This window comes from Nanorana parkeri, unplaced genomic scaffold, assembly GCF_000935625.1.
Source record: "Nanorana parkeri isolate BGI_ZX_2015 unplaced genomic scaffold, ASM93562v1 scaffold216, whole genome shotgun sequence".
Classification (NCBI taxonomy): Eukaryota; Metazoa; Chordata; class Amphibia; order Anura; family Dicroglossidae; genus Nanorana; species Nanorana parkeri.
In genome coordinates this window covers 1,534,554-1,557,468 of record NW_017306484.1, presented here as the reverse complement: position 1 = coordinate 1,557,468, position 22,915 = coordinate 1,534,554, and the positions used below count along the sequence as shown (strand labels likewise).

Here is a 22,915-nt window from a genome sequence, read left to right as displayed (position 1 = left end):
TTTAATCCATCTCCTGCGGTTGGATGCAATCAGTTATTTTGGTCTCTAGCATATATCTGAAAGGGTTGCAAAAAGGCCCTTTGAGGGTTCTTCCCCAAAAATGAGACACCCCTCAGATCAGAGGCAGAAGGTTTTTGGAGGGGTCTTTCCCAAAAAAAGAGACAGGCCTCAGATCTGAGACAGAAGGCATTTGGAGGGGTTTTCCTCAAAAAAAAAGAGACAGGCCTCAGATCAGAGACAGAAGGCCTTTGGAGAGGTCTTCCTCAAAAAAAAAGAGACAGGCCTCAGATCAGAGACAGAAGGCCTTTGGAGAGGTCTTCCTCAAAAAAAAAGAGACAGGCCTTAGATCAGAGACAGAAGGCCTTTGGAGGGGTCTTCCTCAAAAAAAAAGAGACAGGCCTTAGATCAGAGACAGAAGGCCTTTGGAGGGGTCTTCCTAAAAAAAAGAGACAGGCCCTTGAAGTTGTCTCAAAAAAACCCCAAGTCTGCTATTATTATTTTTGCATTTTTATTAACATGATCTCTTTTGTTTTATTCAATTGGTGAGGGTGCTCTCCGCACACCTTACAGCAATCCCGGCCAGTAAAAACGATGGTGCTTGTAGTAACAACCACGGATGGCACCGTGCAAAGTACGAAATGAAAAGACAGGTCACCAGCACTCAAATGATTTAAATAGGTATGTCCTTTTTAATGGACAATTGTGTCACCATAATCAACAAAGCCGACGTTTCGGGGCCGCGCAGGGTCCCTTCTTCATATTTTTCTGCCTTGAAGAAGGGACCCTGTGCGGCCCCGAAACGTCGGCTTTGTTGATTATGGTGACACAATTGTCCATTAAAAAGGACATACCTATTTAAATCATTTGAGTGCTGGTGACCTGTCTTTTCATTTTGCTTTATTCATTTATTTATTTATATTTGTTTTTATTTAACTGTCTATTAAGTGGTGGAAGCCGCCAGGGGCGAGTGCTACCAGGGTCCAAGCTTGCCTGCTGTGGAGGCCCAGGGCATTATGGGGCTGGCTACGGAATTTAGATCTTCTGCTGTGGAGGCCGAGGGCATTATGGGGCTAGCTACCGAATTTAGATGGTCTGCGGTGGAGGCCCAGGGCATTATGGGGCTGGCTACCGAATTTAGATCTTCTGCTGTGGAGGCCGAGGGCATTATGGGGCTAGCTACCGAATTTAGATGGTCTGCGGTGGAGGCCCAGGGCATTATGGGGCTGGCTACCGAATTTAGATCTTCTGCTGTGGAGGCCGAGGGCATTATGGGGCTAGCTACCGAATTTAGATGGTCTGCGGTGGAGGCCCAGGGCATTATGGGGCTGGCTACCGAATTTAGATCTTCTGCTGTGGAGGCCGAGGGCATTATGGGGCTAGCTACCGAATTTAGATGGTCTGCGGTGGAGGCCCAGGGCATTATGGGGCTGGCTACCGAATTTAGATCTTCTGCTGTGGAGGCCGAGGGCATTATGGGGCTAGCTACCGAATTTAGATGGTCTGCGGTGGAGGCCCAGGGCATTATGGGGCTGGCTACCGAATTTAGATCTTCTGCTGTGGAGGCCGAGGGCATTATGGGGCTAGCTACCGAATTTAGATGGTCTGCGGTGGAGGCCCAGGGCATTATGGGGCTGGCTACCGAATTTAGATCTTCTGCTGTGGAGGCCGAGGGCATTATGGGGCTAGCTACCGAATTTAGATGGTCTGCGGTGGAGGCCCAGGGCATTATGGGGCTGGCTACCGAATTTAGATCTTCTGCTGTGGAGGCCGAGGGCATTATGGGGCTAGCTACCGAATTTAGATGGTCTGCGGTGGAGGCCCAGGGCATTATGGGGCTGGCTACCGAATTTAGATCTTCTGCTGTGGAGGCCGAGGGCATTATGGGGCTAGCTACCGAATTTAGATGGTCTGCGGTGGAGGCCCAGGGCATTATGGGGCTGGCTACCGAATTTAGATCTTCTGCTGTGGAGGCCGAGGGCATTATGGGGCTAGCTACCGAATTTAGATGGTCTGCGGTGGAGGCCCAGGGCATTATGGGGCTGGCTACCGAATTTAGATCTTCTGCTGTGGAGGCCGAGGGCATTATGGGGCTAGCTACCGAATTTAGATGGTCTGCGGTGGAGGCCCAGGGCATTATGGGGCTGGCTACCGAATTTAGATCTTCTGCTGTGGAGGCCGAGGGCATTATGGGGCTAGCTACCGAATTTAGATGGTCTGCGGTGGAGGCCCAGGGCATTATGGGGCTGGCTACCGAATTTAGATCTTCTGCTGTGGAGGCCGAGGGCATTATGGGGCTAGCTACCGAATTTAGATGGTCTGCGGTGGAGGCCCAGGGCATTATGGGGCTGGCTACCGAATTTAGATCTTCTGCTGTGGAGGCCGAGGGCATTATGGGGCTAGCTACCGAATTTAGATGGTCTGCGGTGGAGGCCCAGGGCATTATGGGGCTGGCTACCGAATTTAGATCTTCTGCTGTGGAGGCCGAGGGCATTATGGGGCTAGCTACCGAATTTAGATGGTCTGCGGTGGAGGCCCAGGGCATTATGGGGCTGGCTACCGAATTTAGATCTTCTGCTGTGGAGGCCGAGGGCATTATGGGGCTAGCTACCGAATTTAGATGGTCTGCGGTGGAGGCCCAGGGCATTATGGGGCTGGCTACCGAATTTAGATCTTCTGCTGTGGAGGCCGAGGGCATTATGGGGCTAGCTACCGAATTTAGATGGTCTGCGGTGGAGGCCCAGGGCATTATGGGGCTGGCTACCGAATTTAGATCTTCTGCTGTGGAGGCCGAGGGCATTATGGGGCTAGCTACCGAATTTAGATGGTCTGCGGTGGAGGCCCAGGGCATTATGGGGCTGGCTACCGAATTTAGATCGTCTGCTGTGGAGGCCCAGGGCATTATGGGGCTGGCTACCGAATTTTTCTGCAAAACATTCCGGTTGTTTGTGTTGAATGTTTCCAAATTGAATTTAGAGATATTTGGGGAGAATTTCACTCGAACACAAACAGCAGCATCAGCCTACTGTGGCCCTTTTTTTAGCGGTTCCCGCACTCCACATGAGCTTTGTAGTTTATTTTCTATTATGGAAAGTGTATACAGAGGTGCAGGAACACAAAATGGTGGACGGGGACACCCAAAACTCCCAGGTGGACAGAATTGGAGACGACAATTATAGCAGGGAGATCTTGCTGCTTGAGTACCCAAATATAAGCAGACAGGAACCGACTCATCGACCGGCCCGTAACTAAAATATCACTTTTGGGTTTACATTTGAAGAGGTTAGGATTCTTTTGTTCCTTCCACACACAAACTAGTGACTTATAAAGGGTTAAGGAATGTGCACATGTTCCATTATATATAACAGATCTGGTTCTGTTCGTGGTGTACGAGTCCTCGTGTTGTACTACTTTTGCATTTGTGACTTTCCATCTTGCAATAAATAAAAAATGTTCTCTAATATATCACATCGATTATGTTTCTAAAGTGGACCTGTCATCAGCAACCCATCAAGTCTGCATGAATACAATCTTCACATGTAACAATATGATTTTCAAAAGGTCTCTACCTTTTATCATTAGAAAGCCATCCCTGTGCTCCAGTCCCAGGGCCTTGCCCGATGATGCAATCAGTCTGCTCCAGGCATTCCTCGGTCTCCTCTCCCTTAATGATCAGACGGCAACATTGTAACTTTGTAGTAAGTCACAAATTGAGAGGCTGCGGCAGGGGGTGATCTGTGTCAGACATTTGTGAACACAGCCAAGAACTGCACAAACACCAGGATTTATATGACTGTGCTATCTGTAAGCCGACTTCTCAAACCAGGAGGAAGATACTGACCATGGGAGTTGCTAGGATTGTAAAAGACCCATGGCACGCTTGTGCACACACAGTAGGGGCCGTAGCACATTTGTGCACACACAGTAGGGGTCGTAGCGCGCTTATGCACACACAGTAGGGGCCGTAGCACATTTGTGCACACACAGTAGGGGTCGTAGCACGCTTGTGCACACACAGTAGGGGTCGTAGCACGCTTGTGCACACACAGTAGGGGCCGTAGCACACTTGCGCAAACACAGTAGGGGCCGTAGCACGTTTGTACACACACAGTAGGGGCCGTAGCACATTTGTGCACACACAGTAGGGGTCGTAGCACGCTTGTGCACACACAGTAGGGGTCGTCGCACGCTTGTGCACACACAGTACACGCAGTAGGGGTCGTAGCCCGCTTGTTCACACACAGTAGGGGCCGTAGCACGCTTGTGCACACACAGTAGGGGCCGTAGCACTCTTGTGCACACACAGTAGGGGCCGTAGCAAGCTTGTGCACACACAGTAGGGGCCTTAGCACTCTTGTGCACACACAGTAGGGGCCGTAGCAAGCTTGTGCACACACAGTAGGGGTTGTAGCACGCTTGTGCACACACAGTAGGGGCCGTAGCACGTTTGTGCACACACCAGACCTGCCATCCCTTGAAAACGTCTGTGTGACGAAACGCGTCGGGGGCGGGCCTATTCTCACGTCATTTGATCCAGTCTAAAGGAATCACGCCTAAGTGATCAGCCGGCTTTTCAAAAAAATATATTTTAGCGCTCTTTTTAACCTGTATGCTGCATGATCATAATAAACCTGGGTTTCATTACGCTATGAGCGTATGTTTTATCTCGATTGTTATGTGATTGGATATCCCACCGGAGGGACCCCTAAAATACGAGGATACTCCTTTTAAACACCGCGGGTAAACGGGAGACCTCTCCTTCCCTGAAGCCTGATCGAGCGTGGGAATTAAAGACGGAGCTCCAGGCTTACCTTGATGAAACAAACGTGTTTAACATCTTCGGATCTGGTGAGTGCATTCCCTTGAGGGGATTTTCTCCGCATTTTTTCTTCGGTTCTTCCTTCCTCTTGTTTGGATTTTCGTTGGACACATTACTGCACTGAATTTTCACTGTGGAAGTGTCTACCATTGATGGATTTTTAAAGACTTTTAAAAAACTACAAAAGATTTGGACTATTCACATATACATCGAGAGAAGTTTATTTCAGTTTATTTAAATGGTTACACATTGTTTGTTTATTCACTATTTATTAATAATAATCACCCACACTTGATACATATATTCACAGCCTATCACAGTTTATTAACATTTATTAGATACATTTCATACATCACCTGATCATCTTATAGACTTTCATTTGTTATACACAACCATTCACATTGATTAAAATAAAGATATTGAGTTTTTGAGATACACCCCTTCACTGAATGTTTGATTTATTTATTTATCTTTTATATTTTCTTCAATGCATACTTTAAACCTCGATCCTAACGTTTGATTTCTTATATTCACTTCTGTAGGACGGTTAGCGCTGTGCGTTTTAAGAAAATACATCCTAATAGGGGCTGAGTGCCTTTAGTTCAGCAGCTTCCCACAACCTTCTAGAATAACTAAATTTCACATATTTTTTTATCAATTCTAATGTTTAATTTTTATTAATATTTTAACAATAATTTATCATTTTTAATATCTTATTATCCCCAATTTCCAATAGCGCAAGTTCTTGCAATTACTACACACACAGTAGGGGTTGTAGCACGCTTGTGCACACACAGTAGGGGCCGTAGCACGCTCGTACACACACAGTAGGGGTTGTAGCACGCTTGTGCACACACAGTAGGGGTCGTAGCACGCCTGAGCACACACAGTAGGGGTCGTAGCACGCTTGTGCACACACAGTAGGGGTCGTAGCACGCTTGTGCACACACAGTAGGGGTTGTAGCACGCTTGTGCACACACAGTAGGGGTTGTAGCACGCTTGTACACACACAGTAGGAGTCGTAGCACGCTCGTACACAGACAGTAGGGGTCGTAGCACGCTTGTTCACACACAGTAGGGGTCGTAGCATGCTTGTGCACACACAGTAGGGGTCGTAGCACGCTTGTGCACACACAGTAGGGGTCGTAGCACGCCTGAGCACACACAGTAGGGGTCATAGCACACTTAGTAGGGGAACTGTGGGCATAGCTTGTTTGTGTTAAAGAAGAACTCCAGAAAAACTTCTCTTATTAACTCTTGCAGTGGAGCTACCCCCTGAACTGCAAGGGTTAACTGCTTGTTTTTGTCTAGGTTAAAAAAAAAGTGATACTCACCCGATGCTCTGGGCCGGCTTCTTCTTAGACCGGTCCCTGGAGCCTCTCTGCCCCTCCTCCGCACGTCCCCTACATCATCACGTCTATACACTGTGTATAGACCTGAGACCGCCGAGGATGACTCCAATGCTGCAGCACAGGAGGAGGAGTCAGGCTGGAGGGAGAGCTGTGACAGCTGGCTGGCTCTGAGTTTCGGGTGAGTATAACTTTGTCATTTTAGCACCTAGACAAAAATGAGCACTTAACCCTTGCAGTGGGGGGGGGGCCACACTGCAAGGGTTAAGAACACTGTTGTCTGGAGTTCTGCTTTAAACATACTTTTATACAGAACATGTATACATACCTGATTTTGTCCTGATATTGCCCTCCTGTAAACTCCTGTACAGCAGCACTTGTACTGCGAAAGGCAGGGTCAGATCTTCAAGTCAATCACATGTCACTGCTGTCAGGCAACAGCAAGAATATGATTACTGGTTTAAGAACAGAATGATGACTTCATCTGTCTGCTGCTTCTACTTCATTGTCCAGTAACAGGCTGTGGTAGGTTGGAGACCAAGCAGTACTGATTAAAGGGTATATGTGATCAAAAATAAATATGCATTTCTATACTGAGTTTCCATACATTCTATCCCATTCCTAATAATCTAATACTTTCTAAGGAACATTACACTTTAAGACATTGTCATGTCTGCTAAGAGAAAGCAAGAGGGTATGTATCTACACTGACACAATATAATTTAGGGACATTCACGTAGGGCTGCAACCAACTAATTGATTAATAAATAATAATCAATAATGGGAGTAGTTGTCAACTTTTCTTATTATCGATTAGTTGGTTGGATCCCCTAGCTTTCTCCTCCATGCTGGGAGTAGGGCACAGCAAGCAGTAAGTGGGTGCAGTAGCCAGCCTGCTATTGGCTGTTGCAATTTGAAATGGCCAATAGCAGGCTGGCTATTTCACCAACACACTACCTGCTGTATTTACATGCAGAATCTTGCCATTGGCAGCTGTTATTCCTTGGCTGAAGCTATGCAAGCGTCATTACAATACAATTACATACAAAATTATAAAAGGTGGGAAAAAAGTCATTTTCTGTTTCGGCCTGACAAATTCTGCTGCGGGAGGTGCGTTGGTGTGCCATTCATTTCAATGTCACCCAAAACATGCCTCCCACCCACAGTGTGATCGCCCGCACTTGAATGCACGATATCACAATGCCGTGCATTCTAGTGCAGTGTGATTGCAAAAAAAAGTGCATGCAGTTTTATTCTGAAGTTAACGGTATGTTTGTAACACTGCAATTGTGTTTTTTATTTTGAATTAAGGATGGTGTTTATTTTATTTTTTTATCCGATTAATCGAAAAAATTATCTGCCAATTAATCGATTATGAAAACAATCATTAGTTGCAGTCCTAGATTCACAGCATAGTACTAAGTCAGACATGTGAAATTCTGGCCCCAGCTTTAGTGTCTGCGTCTGGGCGGGTCGGGCGGGGTGGGGGGGGGGGGGGGGTTTGGGGAGCTGGCCCCACTGCAAGGGTTAATAAAACGTTTTCCTGGAGTTCTTGGCACAATGGGAGTGGCATAAATGCGGATGGCAAAATAGTACATGAGCCTATGCTTTGTACATGCGGCACATATGCCACAGTCCTTGTACCCACAAAATGTGTGTGTCTCCACAAACTCACAACAGCAACACTCACTCCCCCCTCCCCGGTACCCTCCTCCTCCATCCTCCTTCCTTCCCCCAAGCTAGTAGATGGACGACTCCTGGAAACTGCTGAGCTTAGGGTAACGGGAGGACGCTAGTTTGTGTCCTCCCGTTACCCTTAGACCCCGTTCACATGTAGCGACATACCTTTGCAGCGGCCGGGATAGCGCGACTTTCGGGGCGACGTTCCAGCGACGGTAGCGCGACCTTCTCCGTCGGGCTCCATAGAAAAAAAGCAAAATCCGCCGAAAAAAGGGTCCGGTAGAAGCGACTTGCGACCGCGACAAGCGACATGGAGTTAAGACAGCTCCATTGAATAGCATTGGGCGCGACTTCTCAAGATATCGCGCGGCAAAAATGCGCGATATCGCGGCGGAAATCGCGCGATACGTCGCTACATGTGAACGGGTTCTATGGAAGCGTGGCTGAGAAAGGTTGGTGTAGTAGACTGTGGACATGACATGTATCTGTACTCTTCCACCCCCTTGTGGACAGAAGATGTAATAACGATTTTAGCACTTTCTATATTTTTCTATTAGAACTAAACAAATATTCTCTGTAGATGCTGAAAATGTTCTCATCCCCAAACTAAGGAAATGAATGCAGCCGCCACACTGGAGGACTGCTGAGCGGCAATATATGGCATTTTTTGTGTGGTTTAGATATCCTTTAACTGCAATGCACATTATGGGCTTCATTGATAAATCTGAGTTATTTATAAACACTAAGGATTAGTTCACACCAGAAACTGCATCACAACTGCGTGCGTCTGCGCAGTTGCATTGCGATGCCCCTGGATTATGCCACAAATCATTCTGCTTTTTTTTGTATGCGTTCCGTTGTGTTTGCATGCGTTTTGATGTGTTTGCATGCGCTTTGATGCATTCCGGTATAAACGCTGATACCCTATTTATAAACGCAGAGGCCCTATTTATAAACGAAAAGACCCTATTTATAAACGCAGAGGCCCTATTTATAAACGCATAGACCCTATTTATAAACGAAAATACCCTATTTATAAACGAAAATACCCTATTTATAAACGCTGAGACCCTATTTATAAACGCAGAGACCCTATATATAAACGCAGAGACCCTATTTATAACTGCAGAGACCCTATTTATAAACGCAGAGGCCCTATTTATAAACGAAAAGGCCCTATTTATAAACGCAGAGACCCTATTTATAAACGCAGAGACCCTATTTATAAACGCAGAGACCCTATTTATAAACGCAGAGGCCCTATTTATAAATGCAGAGACCCTATTTATAAACGCAGAGACCCTATTTATAAACGAAAAGACCCTATTTATAAACGCAGAGACCCTATTTATAAACGCAGAGACCCTATTTATAAACGCAGAGGCCCTATTTATAAACGCATAGACCCTATTTATAAACGAAAATACCCTATTTATAAACGAAAATACCCTATTTATAAACGCTGAGACCCTATTTATAAACGCAGAGACCCTATATATAAACGCAGAGACCCTATTTATAACTGCAGAGACCCTATTTATAAACGCAGAGACCCTATTTATAAATGCAGAGACCCTATCTATAAACGCAGAGACCCTATTTATAAACGCAGAGGCCCTATTTATAAACGCAGAGACCCTATTTATAAACGCTGAGACCCTATTTATAAACTTGAGCGATTTCCATTACTTCCTGTCCAGACAGTGGGGGACACAGGCCTTCATAAAAACCTTGCAGAGGATTTAACCCTTTCCTGCTCTGTCTAAAACTAAAAGTTTGGAATGTAATAAACATTACATATCAGGAATGTGGTGTGTGACCTGGTCGTAAATAATATAGCCGGGTGGTTAAATACAATGCAATACAATGTACAAATACAATACAATGTAAATATTGTGTCATATGCAATAAATACTGTTGTATCCACCGTAACTATAGCTACGTAACTATAACTATAACAGACTCCCCTACAGCACTTCCCACCAGTACAAGAGCCAATCCGTGGCCTGTACGTCATGCAGCCCCGCCTCCTGCCGAAAGCGTGGGTGGAAGTACAGATCAGAGAGTTTCGCCGCGCAGCCGGAAGTGCACTTACTATCTCTCTCTCTTCTGTACTGTGAACATGGCGGATGTCCAGGCTGCGGCTCCTGCGGACGGCGATGCCAAACTCAGCAAAAAGTGAGCGGACGTCCCGGCGGCGGCGTCTTATCTCAGTGTGGGGGGAGCGTAGAGTCCGTACGAGGACTCTAATGGGGGGAGGAGAGGGCTATATGCCAGGACATGTGGGCTGTAGACGCTTCCATTGCGGGAACCGGGCGCGGGGCATTGTGGGAGTTATAGTGTCCTGCCGAGTGTTAGCCGTTCAGTCTGTACGTGCTGGAGTCTGACAGGGAACTACATCTCCCAGCAGTGCGGGGACCGGCTGATGTAACCGCGGACAGTGAGGCTGGAGTGACTTGGAGTAGTATATTTTGGGCTGTAGTTCTCATTGGATTGAGCTCCAATTTTATTTGGATTACAAATATAATTTCCATTCATGGCATGACATTAGGCTGAGGTTGTGTCAAGCAGATTCTGGATAAGATAGTTCTCCCCTAAGCGGCAATTATCGTGTGTATTGGCACTTGAAGTGTAACTTTTATAATTTTGGCTTTTGAATTGTGTGGATTTGGCTAGAACCTCTGTCAGCTTTTCAATGCTGTCCTTGTCCCTAACAGGAAGATCTCCCTGCACTTCCTGTTTCCAAAGTCAACGGGAAGTAAGGGGAACTCCACCAAAACTGCAAGGACATTCCACTGTGTGTGTGGTGTCCCCTTCAAAATGTATCATCACTAAGCAGGTTGTGGTGACAACCAAAAATGTTGGACCGCCATCACTAACCTTGTATCTTGGTGACCGCTTGCCCCAGACAAAGAAAGGGCTTAGAGACCCTATTTATAAATGTTGAGACCCTATTTATAAACACTGAGACCCTCAGGGACCGAGGGACATTTCATCTCTCGAGCAGAGGCGGAGACAGGAGGAAGAGACCGGTCCAGCAGCCAGCGGGCTCCGAGATTCAGGTGAGTATATATCTTTTTATTTTATTTTCTACCCTAGAAGAAAAGGACTTAACCCTTGCATTGCAGGAAATGCATCACTCCAAGGGTTAAGAATAATTATGCCCAGAGTTCTTCTTGTAAAAAAAAATATAAACACTGGTATGAACGTCATTAGGCGGGTAACTTGCTCGTTTGAAAGCCTGTGCATGTGCAGTGCGTTCTTTCCCATTTTAGCATCGATTTAACTCTTTCTTTAAGGTCCCGGATGCGGTCATCGAAGACATACTTCCCCCGGTGACTTCCCCCACACTAAAAAAAAAGTGCACAAGGGTGCTGTGGTCCTCCTCGTAGGGTCTCGATTCCCTACATTGTTTAATAAAGCTGCACACTTTTTTTTTTTAATTCACTTGTGGGGCCCTTTATAGGCCGTTTTCTTTCAGAGGTGGCCCAAAGGTGAACTTGGCCTTTTAAAGGAGAACTATGAGGTGAGTGCTTTTCACTCACCTCATAGTTCTAGCCGACCTGTGACAATGAGACTGTCACAGGTAGGCTCAGTAGATCGGGAGGTGAGCGAACACATAGCGTCGTTCGCTTACTTCTCGATCCTGTCACAGCTCTCTGCCGTGACAGGGGGAGGGGCTGGATTCCCCTCTCCCTGCTCCGATCTGCCAGCGCTGACTGGCGGAACGGACGGGGAGGGCACAGCTGGCTCTGCCTCTAGATAGGCAGAGCCAGCTGTCACTCACTCAGCTGGGCGGATCCCGTCATCTACGTCGGGATCCGCTCCAGCTGCGGCGTCTCAGTATACCGCAAACTGTAGCTCGCGGTATACTGAGCTTAGGGTGACGGGAGGACGCTCGTTTGTGTCCTCCCGTTACCTTAAGGAGAACTATGGGGAAAAGCCCTGACCCCATAGTTCTCTAAGTCCTACGCCCTTTTACACTCAGTGTAATCTGAGTCTTTATTTTTTTTTTTAAGCTCTCCCTCCTCGTCTGAGGCCGTAGCGGCGGCTTTACTTTCGGTTCTGATATTAGTTATTGAATGCTGCAAATGAACACAGAACTTCTGTCTGATGTATTGAGGAAGTAGAAAGATTAACCACCACCCTGCAGAACATCTGACTTGGCAATTCCCCCCCCCCCCCGTTCAGTCTTTCTAGAAGGGCAAATAGACTTTTTTTTTTTTTAAGTGGCATAAACGACATTTTCTCTTACAAAAAAATATTAAAGATTCTCATGTTCAAGTGAGACTTAAACTTTAGTAGATGGTTGTCTAGTAGATTTAGTAGATGGTTGTCTTGCTGCTGTGCTAATTTGCATCTGTCTTACCTTGTTGTCTCCTTGCTAGGTGGTAAAGCCAGTTTTGGGTTGGGAGCTGTTTTGCTATGATGTCTCAAGCTCTTCTCAGGCTGGCTAGGTGCCCGGTCTGGGCCCAGCGGGCACTTAAGGACAATTTCCTTGGCAAGCACCTTCCTACTTTCTCACCGCTCTGCACTGACCAGGCACTTCATGGGAAAAAAAGGTTGGTGTGCTTCCCCGTAGTTTGTGCCCCACCAACTTTATGTGCCCCATATTGTATACTGTCTTTACGCTGGTCAAAATCGAATGGACTTTGTTTGCAGAAGTGACTGCAATGGGAGAGCTGTGTTGACCGTAGTAGTCATTCAGAGTAAGGATGCACCGATAGCGCTTTTTTCGGTATTGAGTTTTTTTTCGGCGTTTTTTTGGGTATTGAGTACCGGTATTTTTTCCCCCCTGTATTCACCTATACTGATATCGAAAGTCCCATTAGGGAAGCCAGGCGGCATGTAATGACTCGCCACCTGGCTTCCCGTTTAGCAGGGAAGCTGACTCCATGCTCCTTCGTCACCAGGGGACAAGGAAGCTGACTCCATGCTCCTTCGTCACCAGGGGACAAGGAAGCATGGGGCGAGCTTTCTGCCCATGCAGGAAGTCGGTCGCCGTGTAATGACTCGTTGCCCGGCTTTCTAATTGGCTAGCTTTTCCACCAATCAGGAAGCCGGGAAACGAGTCATCACTCGGCGTCCAGCTTCCTGGAGGCCGACTTCATGCTCCCTCCCTTCAACGTCAATCATAAAGCGGGTGGGGGGGGGCGGCTAATGACTTGCTGTCCAGCTTCCTGATTGGCTAACTTCCCGTCCAATCAGGAAGCTAGGTGGCTAGTCATTATACGCTGCACGGCTTCCTGATTGGCCGGGAAGCTGGCTCCATGCTTCCTCGTCACCAAGTGATGAGGGAGCATGGAGCCGGCTTGCCGGGCAGCGTGTAATGACTCGCTGTCCGGCTTCCTGATACCAGAAGCTCGGGTATTGGGCTAAGCATCGGAGCATTTGTACATCGGAGTACTCGCCCAAATACTCGGCATCGGCACCAGTACTAGTATCTGTGCATCCCTAATTCAGAACCTCCATCATTTTCTGACCTGTACTAAGTTGGATGCAGTTTGGCTTCTATTTATTTTTGCTCCAGTCTTCTAGCTCTCTAATTCTTGAGTGATATAAGAGAAAGGAATCCTTGCCTTATTACTCAATTCCTCAGCAATTGAGCCCTCAATGGGTTAGGGTAATGGCTGGACGAATCCCAGGAGCGAATCCCAGGAGCCAGGTCACCACTGCCGCCTAAAATTTACAGCTGACACCTAACTTTTGAGGTTTTCTCTAGTTGTCAGTGGAGCTGGCTCCTGGATTGGACAGCTTGGCTTCTGAATTCCATATTCATTTGTCCACCCTTGGTTGGCAGGATGTAGACCAGAAATCTGAGCCCGAAAGTTAAAACCTGTTTGAAAAAGACTCGCAAAGAAGACACTTTTGTGGGCCATAAAGGGAATAGCGGGCAAATTGTGGTCTTGGACCGTTAAATTTTTTGAGGTTTAAAGAGGCTAACAGGTTGGCATGAAGAGCTTCAAAATGGCCCTCAGTAGCTCCCTGGAAGGCCGTTACAAATTTGATTTGCAGTCTGTGAACTCTAACTGGGCGATTGGGAATGGAGCCAACCATGGACCTGTTTTCTCTACAGGTTTAATTTACTTTGTAAGTGATTGTTACCATGAGCACTGCACGGCGCTAATTAACTCTCCATTTTCTTCTTCAGCGAGTTGAAAAGGCGATTGAAAGCCGAGAAAAAATCTGCTGAAAAAGAGGCAAAACAAAAAGAGCAAAGTGAAAAAACACCAAGTGAGCAGTCCCAAGAGCTCGATGAAGAAAGTCTTGATCCTAATGTAAGTTACTTTTTTTTCTTTTTTTTTTTTTCTTTCACTTCCTCTTTCTTGTAGGACCCGCGGTGCATTCAAAACCGAGGCCCAGTTCCATGGAAAAGCATTGAATGTTAAAGTGACACTAAACTCAGGAGTTAAAGGGGTTCTAAACCCTCCGTTTTTTTTGCCTATATCTACTGCTAGCATGCAGTAGATATAGGCAAGAAGTGTAAAAAAAAACAAAACGCTTAAAATCCTTTTTAAACTTACCTCGTTATCGCTGCTCGCTCTCGCGCCGAGAATCAGGAACTGCTCGTACGGCCGCAAAGGATCTTGGGGCGGGCGCATGCGCAGTTCCGATTCTCGGCCGGGAGACGAGCAGAGACGCAAGGTAAGTCTATGGACGCGTGCACCCGCCTGCAGACACCGCTGGATCGGAGAGACAGAGCAGTCAGCGCTGGATCGGAGTGACGTCCCACCGCTGGAGGGACACATGAAAACATCCGGAAAGAAGAGGAAGATCAGAAAAAGAGACATCATTTAAGGTAAGTGCTAACATTTACATGGGGGGGAGGGAAATTTTTTTTTTGCCTTTAATGTCACTTTAAATCCTAAAAATACGTTCAATTATTTTAACCATTAGCAAAAATTTATCTTATTTGTGTATCAATCGGCTGTAGATCCTCCAATCATCTCTGAATTGGTGCTGACACTGTCCTTCTTTCTGGAGGGGGGCTACTTTGTTCCCCTTGGTTCTGTATGTGCTGTAAAGTAGCCACAGCTCCAAGCTTGCTCTCAGGATATACTACAGTCTCAATACAAATCAGTAAACTATACATGAGATTGTAGTCCATCCCGGGAGCGAACTTGGAGCGGTTACAACTGTCCGTCCTCCTGGAGGGGGGGCTACTTTTGATCCCCACGGTCCTTGTGTGTGTTGTAAAGTTGTAACCGCTCCAAGTTCGCTCCCGGGATGGACTACAATCTCATGTTTAGTTTACTGATTTGTATTGAGACTGTAGTAATATCCTGAGAGCGAGCTTGGAGCGGTGACTACTTTACAGCAGATACAGAACCAAGGGGAACAAAGTAGCCCCCCCCCCCCCCAGAAGGAAGGACAGTGTCCGCACCAAGTCAGAGATGATTGGAGGATCTACAGCCGAGTGATACACAAATAAGATATATTTTTGGTAATAGTTAATGTACTTGAATGTATTTTTAGGATTTAACTCCTGAGTTTAGTGTCACTTTAAGCCCTTGTATCTGGCCATTCTCTGGTGGTCAGTGGCTTGTTGTACATGTCATTCTAGATACCATGTTGTGCAGGTTTTTGGTGTCCTCCTACTCCCAGGGAAATGAAAAAAGCATTACTATCGATTTAATGTTAGAGGCTAGTGGAAGCTTTCACTTACTTCATGATGCAATGACCTTTTGTCAGTAAACTTTTTGAAGGTGGTTGTCATCCTTAACCTGGAAAACATTCGGGACAGGAATTCAGACTTTTCAGATTGCGTTGGGTTTGTCCTTTGCCCCTAATTTCTCAATCCCCAGAGCTCCATAGAAACAATGATGCCATCACTGCAGCTTTGTACCGTGAGCCCAGGTAGATGCAATGAGACGCCCCCAGGGGATTTGTCATTGATGCCCTGAACCTATCAGAAGTGGGTTGGATGATGCTAGGGATCACTGAGCCTGGAAGAGTATTGGCACTGGACCACAGAGCAGTGAGTCTGTGAAGGTAGAACACCAGGGACAAGATCCGCTTTCTCTCTGGTGTTACCACTTATTTTTTAACTTTTTTTTTAATAAGTGGAATTCGGTTATCTCAGTTTTCCAATGGGTGCCTTATCTCGAGATTACAAGAATGTACCACTCCCACAGACACACACATTCCCTGGTTGAAAATGAAAGTACCTTTTAAGCCAAATAATATGAAGGTCAAGAGTTGAGAAGTAAAATCTATATCTTTGTTTATAAAGTACAGATCTGTGGTAAGCCTTTACTTGGGAGGACGAGCCTAATTCTTAAGTCCTTTCCTCTTGCTGTGCACAAATATAAATTCAAATTTGCATATTCTCAGAAAAGACTGCTTATAAATAATTGTCAAGCCAGGCTGTTGCTGTGTCCTGAACTATATTGGCCTTCCCATATCAGTCTTAAATAAAGGAAAATACTTGAAATGCAATGCTTGTACAGGATTTGCTTTCTGGCGATCCTCTTATCTTGTTACAAGTTGGCCAGTCATCGTCTGTATTGTTAATAAAAGAATCTGTGCAGGCTTTAATGTTGTAAAACAGCCACAGTGCTAATGGTATTCCCTCTAGGCTTTGGCCAGCAACATTTACCCTATTAAATAAAAACATTGTGCTTTTGATAATGCTGAAATATGTTCTGTTGACGCATAGCAGACGCACAGTATTGGTGGTTATGTTTGCTCACCTGTGCAGTCTGATTATGGATAGGATCCATGGGACCTGATCAGATGCTACTCTGTGGGCAGCCGTGTGTACACAGATGGGTGGTTACCCCCGACTCCAGCCAGGTCCGGAAAAACAAACGGGTCAGAGATCCATTTTGCCAGACTTGATCGTGCTGGATTGGGGACAAACTGATGTAAACGGACACATGTCTGGATCGACATGGGGTCCGGTCATTTCAGTTTTTTCCTTCGTCGCAAGATGGAGGAAAAAACTGGACGGACACGGATGTCACAGTGGTGACTTCCGCTCCGTATTGCCCTGGTCAGGAGAGGATCTGGGCGCATATCGCCTCCTGAATCAGCCCATGTGAAGGGAGCTTTATACAGCTCCATTAGCTAGTAGCAGTTCTACTACTATTACGAAATACGAAATAACGGATATTCCGAAACGAAACAGAACGAATTTTTTGACGGCGCACAAGTCTACTATTGGCTGTAGCAAGCCTGTTTGCTTATACCTGTGATGGAGTGTTCCCAGTGCTCATCCCAGTCTCGATTCAATCCGCAGTTATTTGGTGGCAGCTACCTGTGGTATTGAAGTTCTGAATCGGCTTGCTCAGTATGATTGAGACATGGGCTACTCAAGAGACTGTCATCTTTTAGATTGTAAGACCTCATGGGCAGGGCCCTCCTTACCACCTTGTCTTGATTTGTATTGTGATTGTAATGCCTTCCTTATATTGTAAAGCGCCCTGCGCAAACTGTTGGTGCTATATAAATCCTTTGTAATAATAATAATCTTTACAAAGTGCACAGTATCCAGCAAAATAAAAGCAGAGCATAGGTGTACTCGGGTCATATGTGCAATAGCACTTTTGTTGGCAAGAAGCTGTTCTTCAAATGCTATACATGGCTCTAAGAAAAAACAGAAGTGGACTGCCTGAGTTCCTGTTGCTTGCTGAACTGAGCATCTACTTCATTGTTACATGCTGCAAGAATACAGTGTTATAACAGTGTTAGTTTCGTTCTTTGGTAATTTTGAGAACGAAACTAACTTCCTACCTTATTTGCTGGAAAGCCCCTCTGAGTCCATAGAACCCTGTGATAGTGTACCTATCCTTGTGTTCCATGGAGAATACTGCTGCTAAAGCCTTGCTTTAAAGTGACCCTAAACTCAGGGATTAAATCTAAAAAACGCATTCAATTATCTTGGCTATTAACAAAAATGTATCTTATTTGTGTATCACTCTGCTGTAGAGCCTCCAATCATCTCTGAATTGGTGCTGACACTGTCCTTCTGGAGGGGGGCTACTTGTGTTCCCCATTGTCCCTGCGTGTGTTGTAAAGTAGTCACCGGTCCAAGCTCACTCCCGGGATGGACTACAATCTCATGTTTATTTTACTCATTTGTATTAATATTGTAGTCCATCCCGGGAGTGAGCTTGGAGTGGTGGCTACTGATTGAAGCGGTATGGATTAGATGTCACTATCGTGACATCTGTGTCCGTCCAGAACCAAAACTACCAGACCCCATGTTGGTCTATGCAGAATCGGATATGAATGGAGATGTGTCCCTTTACATTAGGTTACCCTCGATCCAGCATGATGAGGTCCGGCATACTCTGTTCCATTTGTGTTTCTGGACCTGGCAGTAGCCGGGTGTAACCAGATGCCTGTTTGTTTAGACCCAGCTGCCCATAGACTAGCATTGGGCATCCGATAAGGGCCACTTGAAAAACTGACAGGCAGACCAGATTGGAACGCCCTTGTGAAAGGGGGCCTAACAGTATGGGTTTGTGTGATGGGTTCATGACTTATGCACATTATTTTGACTGGTAACTAATAGTTTTGTGTTCATAATGTATGTTTTTATCCCTGAAGTTCTGTATACCATTTTTTTTTTCTTTTTCATATCTAGTTTTAATCTACCCTGTTCACTGCCCCGAGACCCAAAGTCTTCACATGGATTTTTCATTCTGGGCATCCCCTTCATCTGAAGGGTCCCCGGTTTTGTGCCGGGTTCATCAGGCTCAAATATTACCCCTATTCGACTAGAGAGAGGTCGTGGTCCAGAGTCTCATCTCCACTTACCCAAAGGGGGTATTTACTTCATCTTGGCCCTTAAGCCTTAAAGGGTTGGACACATTTGGGTCCACAAATTGCAGATGGAATCCGCCAGATGTGTGATTTACCGCCCTTTATTAGGGAAACTTTCTTGCTTCCACTCTCAAAACGTATTTGTGACATTTGGGATGTTTCGTTTTTTTTTTTTTTGCCCCCAGCAATATTATAAAATAAGGACCCAAGCCATCCAACAGCTGAAAGGTACCAAGGATGACCCTTATCCACACAAGTTTCACGTGGATATGTCCCTTACGGATTTCATTCAGAAATACAACGGCTTGCAGGTCGGAGACCACTTGGAGGAAGTGGTGAGCGTAGCAGGTTGGTTTATTGTTACTTCGTTCTGATATGGGCAGAATTCAAAGGTTCTTTTTTTTGTGTAATGGCTATTTCTGGGTTTAGCTAACCTGTTATGACTGGAATATGCTCAGGCCATGTTATGAAGGGGAAACACGAGTGCTTTTGGTCAGTTTTATTTAAAATGTATATATTTTTTTCATATTAATTATAGCCTAAAAAGACCTTTCAAGGAAAGATTTCCTAAATTCTGCTGTGGGTTTAGCTGAGATCATAATTAGGTATGCACTCCATAATCGCACATTATTGCACACTGACCTCCCAGCAAAACCTTCTTTACCAGTGACTGTCTTATGCTGCTGCCATCTTCTCTGCCACCATTGGACGACCACTGACTATGTAACCACTGCACATGGGCACAGGAGTCTACTTAGTCCCTGGATTTATTTGTGGCATGTGAAGAAAGAGCTGGGATATACAGTGCACATCGTATGCTCACATAGCAAATAGACAATTGCTAGCAGGTTGGTGCGTGGGACAATTTTTGGTAATAGTGTTTGAATGCCTAACAAAAAGGACAGATTTCCTACAGTTTGTTACTTCTGATAAGGCACTGAACCTAAAGTGACATTAAAGTCTAATTCCCCCCCATGCTGGTGTGAGGACTTACCTTAAATTATTCCTCTTGATCCGATCATCATGTTCCCTGGATCTATCTGTGGCATGTGAAGAAAGAGCTGGGATATACTGTACACTGCACATCATATGCTCACATAGCAAATAGACAATTGCTAGCAGGTTGGTGGATGGGACAATCTTTGGTAATAGTGTTTGAATGTCTAACAAAAAAAAAACTGCTAGCAATTTTTGATTTTTCAGTTAATTATTGGCAACCCATATATTTGTCATGGCCTGTTTGCTTTACATTGGGTTTTATCATTGTTTGTTTAAAGGGTAATTAAACCCTCAGGGTTTTTTGTATGTTTTTACTGGTAGCGAGCAGAATATATATGCAATAACATAAAAAAAAAAATTACCAAAGAGGTTAAAACTTACCTGTGTCTCTGCCGCTCGCTCCCGTCCGAAGATCTGATTATTCTCGCGCAGCCACAAAGGATCATGGGGCGGGCACATGCACATTAGAGATCTTTGTCTGGGAGAAGAGGAGAGACGCAAGGTAAGTCCATTCATGAAGCCCTGCAGCGTGCACAGACTCCATGGGACACAGAAGACACAGCAGTCCGTGCTGGACCAGAGACCGGCACCAGCGCTGGAGGGACTCCTGAAAACTACTGGAAAGAACATGATGATCGGATCAAGAGGAATCATTTAAGCTAAGTCCTTACACCAGCATAGGAAGGGGGGGATTAGACTTTAAAGGAGAACTATGGGGTCAGTGTTTTTCCCCATAGTTCTCCTTAGGGTAACGGGAGGACACAAACTAGCGTCCTCCCGTTACCCTAAGCTCAGTATACCGCGAGCTACAGTTTGCGGTATACTGAGACGCCGCAGCTGGAGCGGATCCCGACGTAGATGACGGGATCCGCCCAGCTGCGTGAGTGACAGCTGGCTCTGCCTATCTAGAAGCAGAGCCAGCTGTGCCCTCCCCGTCCGTTCCGCCAGTCAGCGCTGGCAGATCGGAGCAGGGAGAGGGGAATCCAGCCCCTCCCCCTGTCACGGCAGAGAGCCGTGACAGGATCGAGAGGTGAGCAAACCTGGTATGTGTTCGCTCACCTCCCGATCTACTGAGCCGACCTGTGACAGTCTCATTGTCACAGGTCGGCTAGAACTATGAGGTGAGTGGAAATCACTCATCTCTTAGTTCTCCTTTTAATGTCACTTTAGGTTCAGTGCCTTATCACAAGTAACAAACTGTAGGAAATCTGTCCTTGAGTGTTCTTGTAAGTGCTACCTGTTGTAGTTGCTGCCTGCTAGCTGTAGACCCTCTTTAATAATATATCCAGGAAAAGATTTTCAGTTCAGTGAAGAATTTATATAAAACTATGCTAACCCAAGTCCCCAATAATGTTTAAGGCCTGGTTCACACCTTTCCGTTTTGTAGCGCGTTCAACGCCAATATATACTTTTGGCTGGTGAACTGTTCGGTGTATAGGATGACATCTGTATCCTGCTCCTTGTTTATAGGCAGGATCCATGCCAAGCGTATTTCTGGAGCCAAGCTGATCTTTTATGATCTACGAGGTGAAGCTGTGAAGCTGCAAGTGATGGCCAATTCTAAGTAAGTGTTTTACATGTAAAAAGTAATTGCGGTGCTTCGGCTGGAGCAGTCTTGCAAATGGGTAATGGCGGTCACAGTGGAAACGTGCGTCTAATGACAACAGTACAATTTCATGCAGGGCATAGAGTGGCAGCATTATCACACATATGCAGGAAGTGTTGGGAAGCCTGAATGTATGATATTTTTTTTCAGAGAGATAGGCATAAAATAATTCCTACCTAAGCTAATATTTAAAGTGACACACAGGGTCTCTTTGCATGTTAAAGAATACCCCAGATAGAAGAGGCAATGTACTTGTCTTTCTAGCAGCCCATTTGTTGCAGTGGTCGGGCAGCAGAGAAGAAGAGGCAAGTATTCGACCGGCCGTATTTGTTGAATACCGGTTTCCATCAACACATGCAGGAGTTCCTCTCACTGGCTCATATGTCATTACCGGATGCATGAGCCAGCCGGAGGAAACACTGCATGCTTTCCAGGAAACGCATATTTGACCCATCTGGCTGGGTAGGAGCAAAGAGGCGGCATCTCAGCAAATTGAATATGAGGATTTCGATGCACTTTAACTGGCTTTTCTCTCTAGTCTGTAACACATTCAGTGAACAGATTGGAAACTAAACCCAACAAAATGTCAGCCTTTGTTTAATCTGTCATTCCTGGGGAAGCTCACTGTTCTTGTGATTTGACTGATGTCTTGAATAAAAACAAGATGTGAAGCTAGTGGAAGAGCTTTGTAGATCTTGTATAAAGGGATTTCATTAGTCATTGCCATGGGAATGATTAGCAATATCCTGCATGTGTTTTATACTTATGTATGGCCTTTCAACGACTTGCACAAGCTGTTGAAAATATTTAATGACTCAAAACCGGTTCATACTGTGTAATGATCATATCATCCCCAACCCAACAGATTCTACAAATCCGAAGAAGAGTTTATGGCAATAAATAACAAGCTGCGCCGAGGAGACATTATCGGAATTAGAGGGAACCCTGGGAAAACCAAGAAGGGAGAGCTCAGTATCATCCCTAAGGAGATGACGCTGCTGTCGCCTTGTCTGCACATGCTGCCGCACCTGCACTTTGGTCTAAAAGACAAGGTACATCACACCGTTCTGTTTTAATAAACATGTCATAGTTTGCAGTATACTGTGTGACTGTGTTTTTTTTAACCTGCTTTGTTCACTGATGATTTTCTATTGCCCAGAGTTACTTGCCATTTCAAAAAGGTGTACTCAGCCATTGATGGAGGCCTGAATGTTCAGGTTCAAGGCTTTCACCATACATGATCATCAGTTTTTCTTTGCTTGTCTTGCAGGAAACCAGATTCCGACAGCGTTACTTGGATCTTATTCTCAACGACTATGTACGTCAAAAGTTTATCACCAGATCAAAAATTATTACCTACCTGCGCAGGTTCCTGGATGACTTGGGGTTCCTTGAGGTAACTAATCTCATCTTCTACATCATGTTTAACCTATGTGCCATTTTCACACGTGAGTGATTCAGCCTTCAGGCCAGTGAGACCCCACCACCAACACACCCATTGGTCTTCCCTCTATATCCAACCCCCACTGTACACAATGCAACTCTTAGTGTCCATGCTAGCAGTGAAATGGCACCTCCAATACACATAGCTATCCTCTCTACATCCTTTATACTATAGAGTCCTCTTCTTTGTATAGGCTGGACTATATGACTGGCCAGGAAGTCAGGCGCTGTGTAATGGCGGGCGCCCGGCT

At 45.7% G+C, this 22,915-nt stretch overlaps 2 protein-coding genes across 2 annotated transcripts in view; one reads left to right on the top strand and one right to left on the bottom strand.

Moving 5' to 3' along the window:
- Positions 1-970: 970 nt before the first annotated feature.
- LOC108786553 (ice-structuring glycoprotein-like) lies at positions 971-2,899 on the bottom strand. Its single transcript, XM_018555870.1, has one exon. It carries the CDS (start codon positions 2,897-2,899, stop codon positions 971-973), a length of 1,929 nt encoding a protein of 642 aa, XP_018411372.1.
- Positions 2,900-9,920: 7,021 nt separating this feature from the next.
- The window catches only part of KARS (lysyl-tRNA synthetase), a 29,426-nt gene continuing 16,431 nt past the window's right edge, over positions 9,921-22,915 (top strand). Inside the window, exons 1-6 of the mRNA XM_018555889.1 lie at positions 9,921-10,024; positions 13,998-14,124; positions 18,802-18,964; positions 21,086-21,179; positions 22,087-22,273; positions 22,492-22,617. Of these exons, the coding sequence (XP_018411391.1) occupies positions 9,969-10,024; positions 13,998-14,124; positions 18,802-18,964; positions 21,086-21,179; positions 22,087-22,273; positions 22,492-22,617 (753 nt within the window). The 5' untranslated portion in view covers positions 9,921-9,968. The remainder of the gene's footprint in view (positions 10,025-13,997; positions 14,125-18,801; positions 18,965-21,085; positions 21,180-22,086; positions 22,274-22,491; positions 22,618-22,915) is intronic.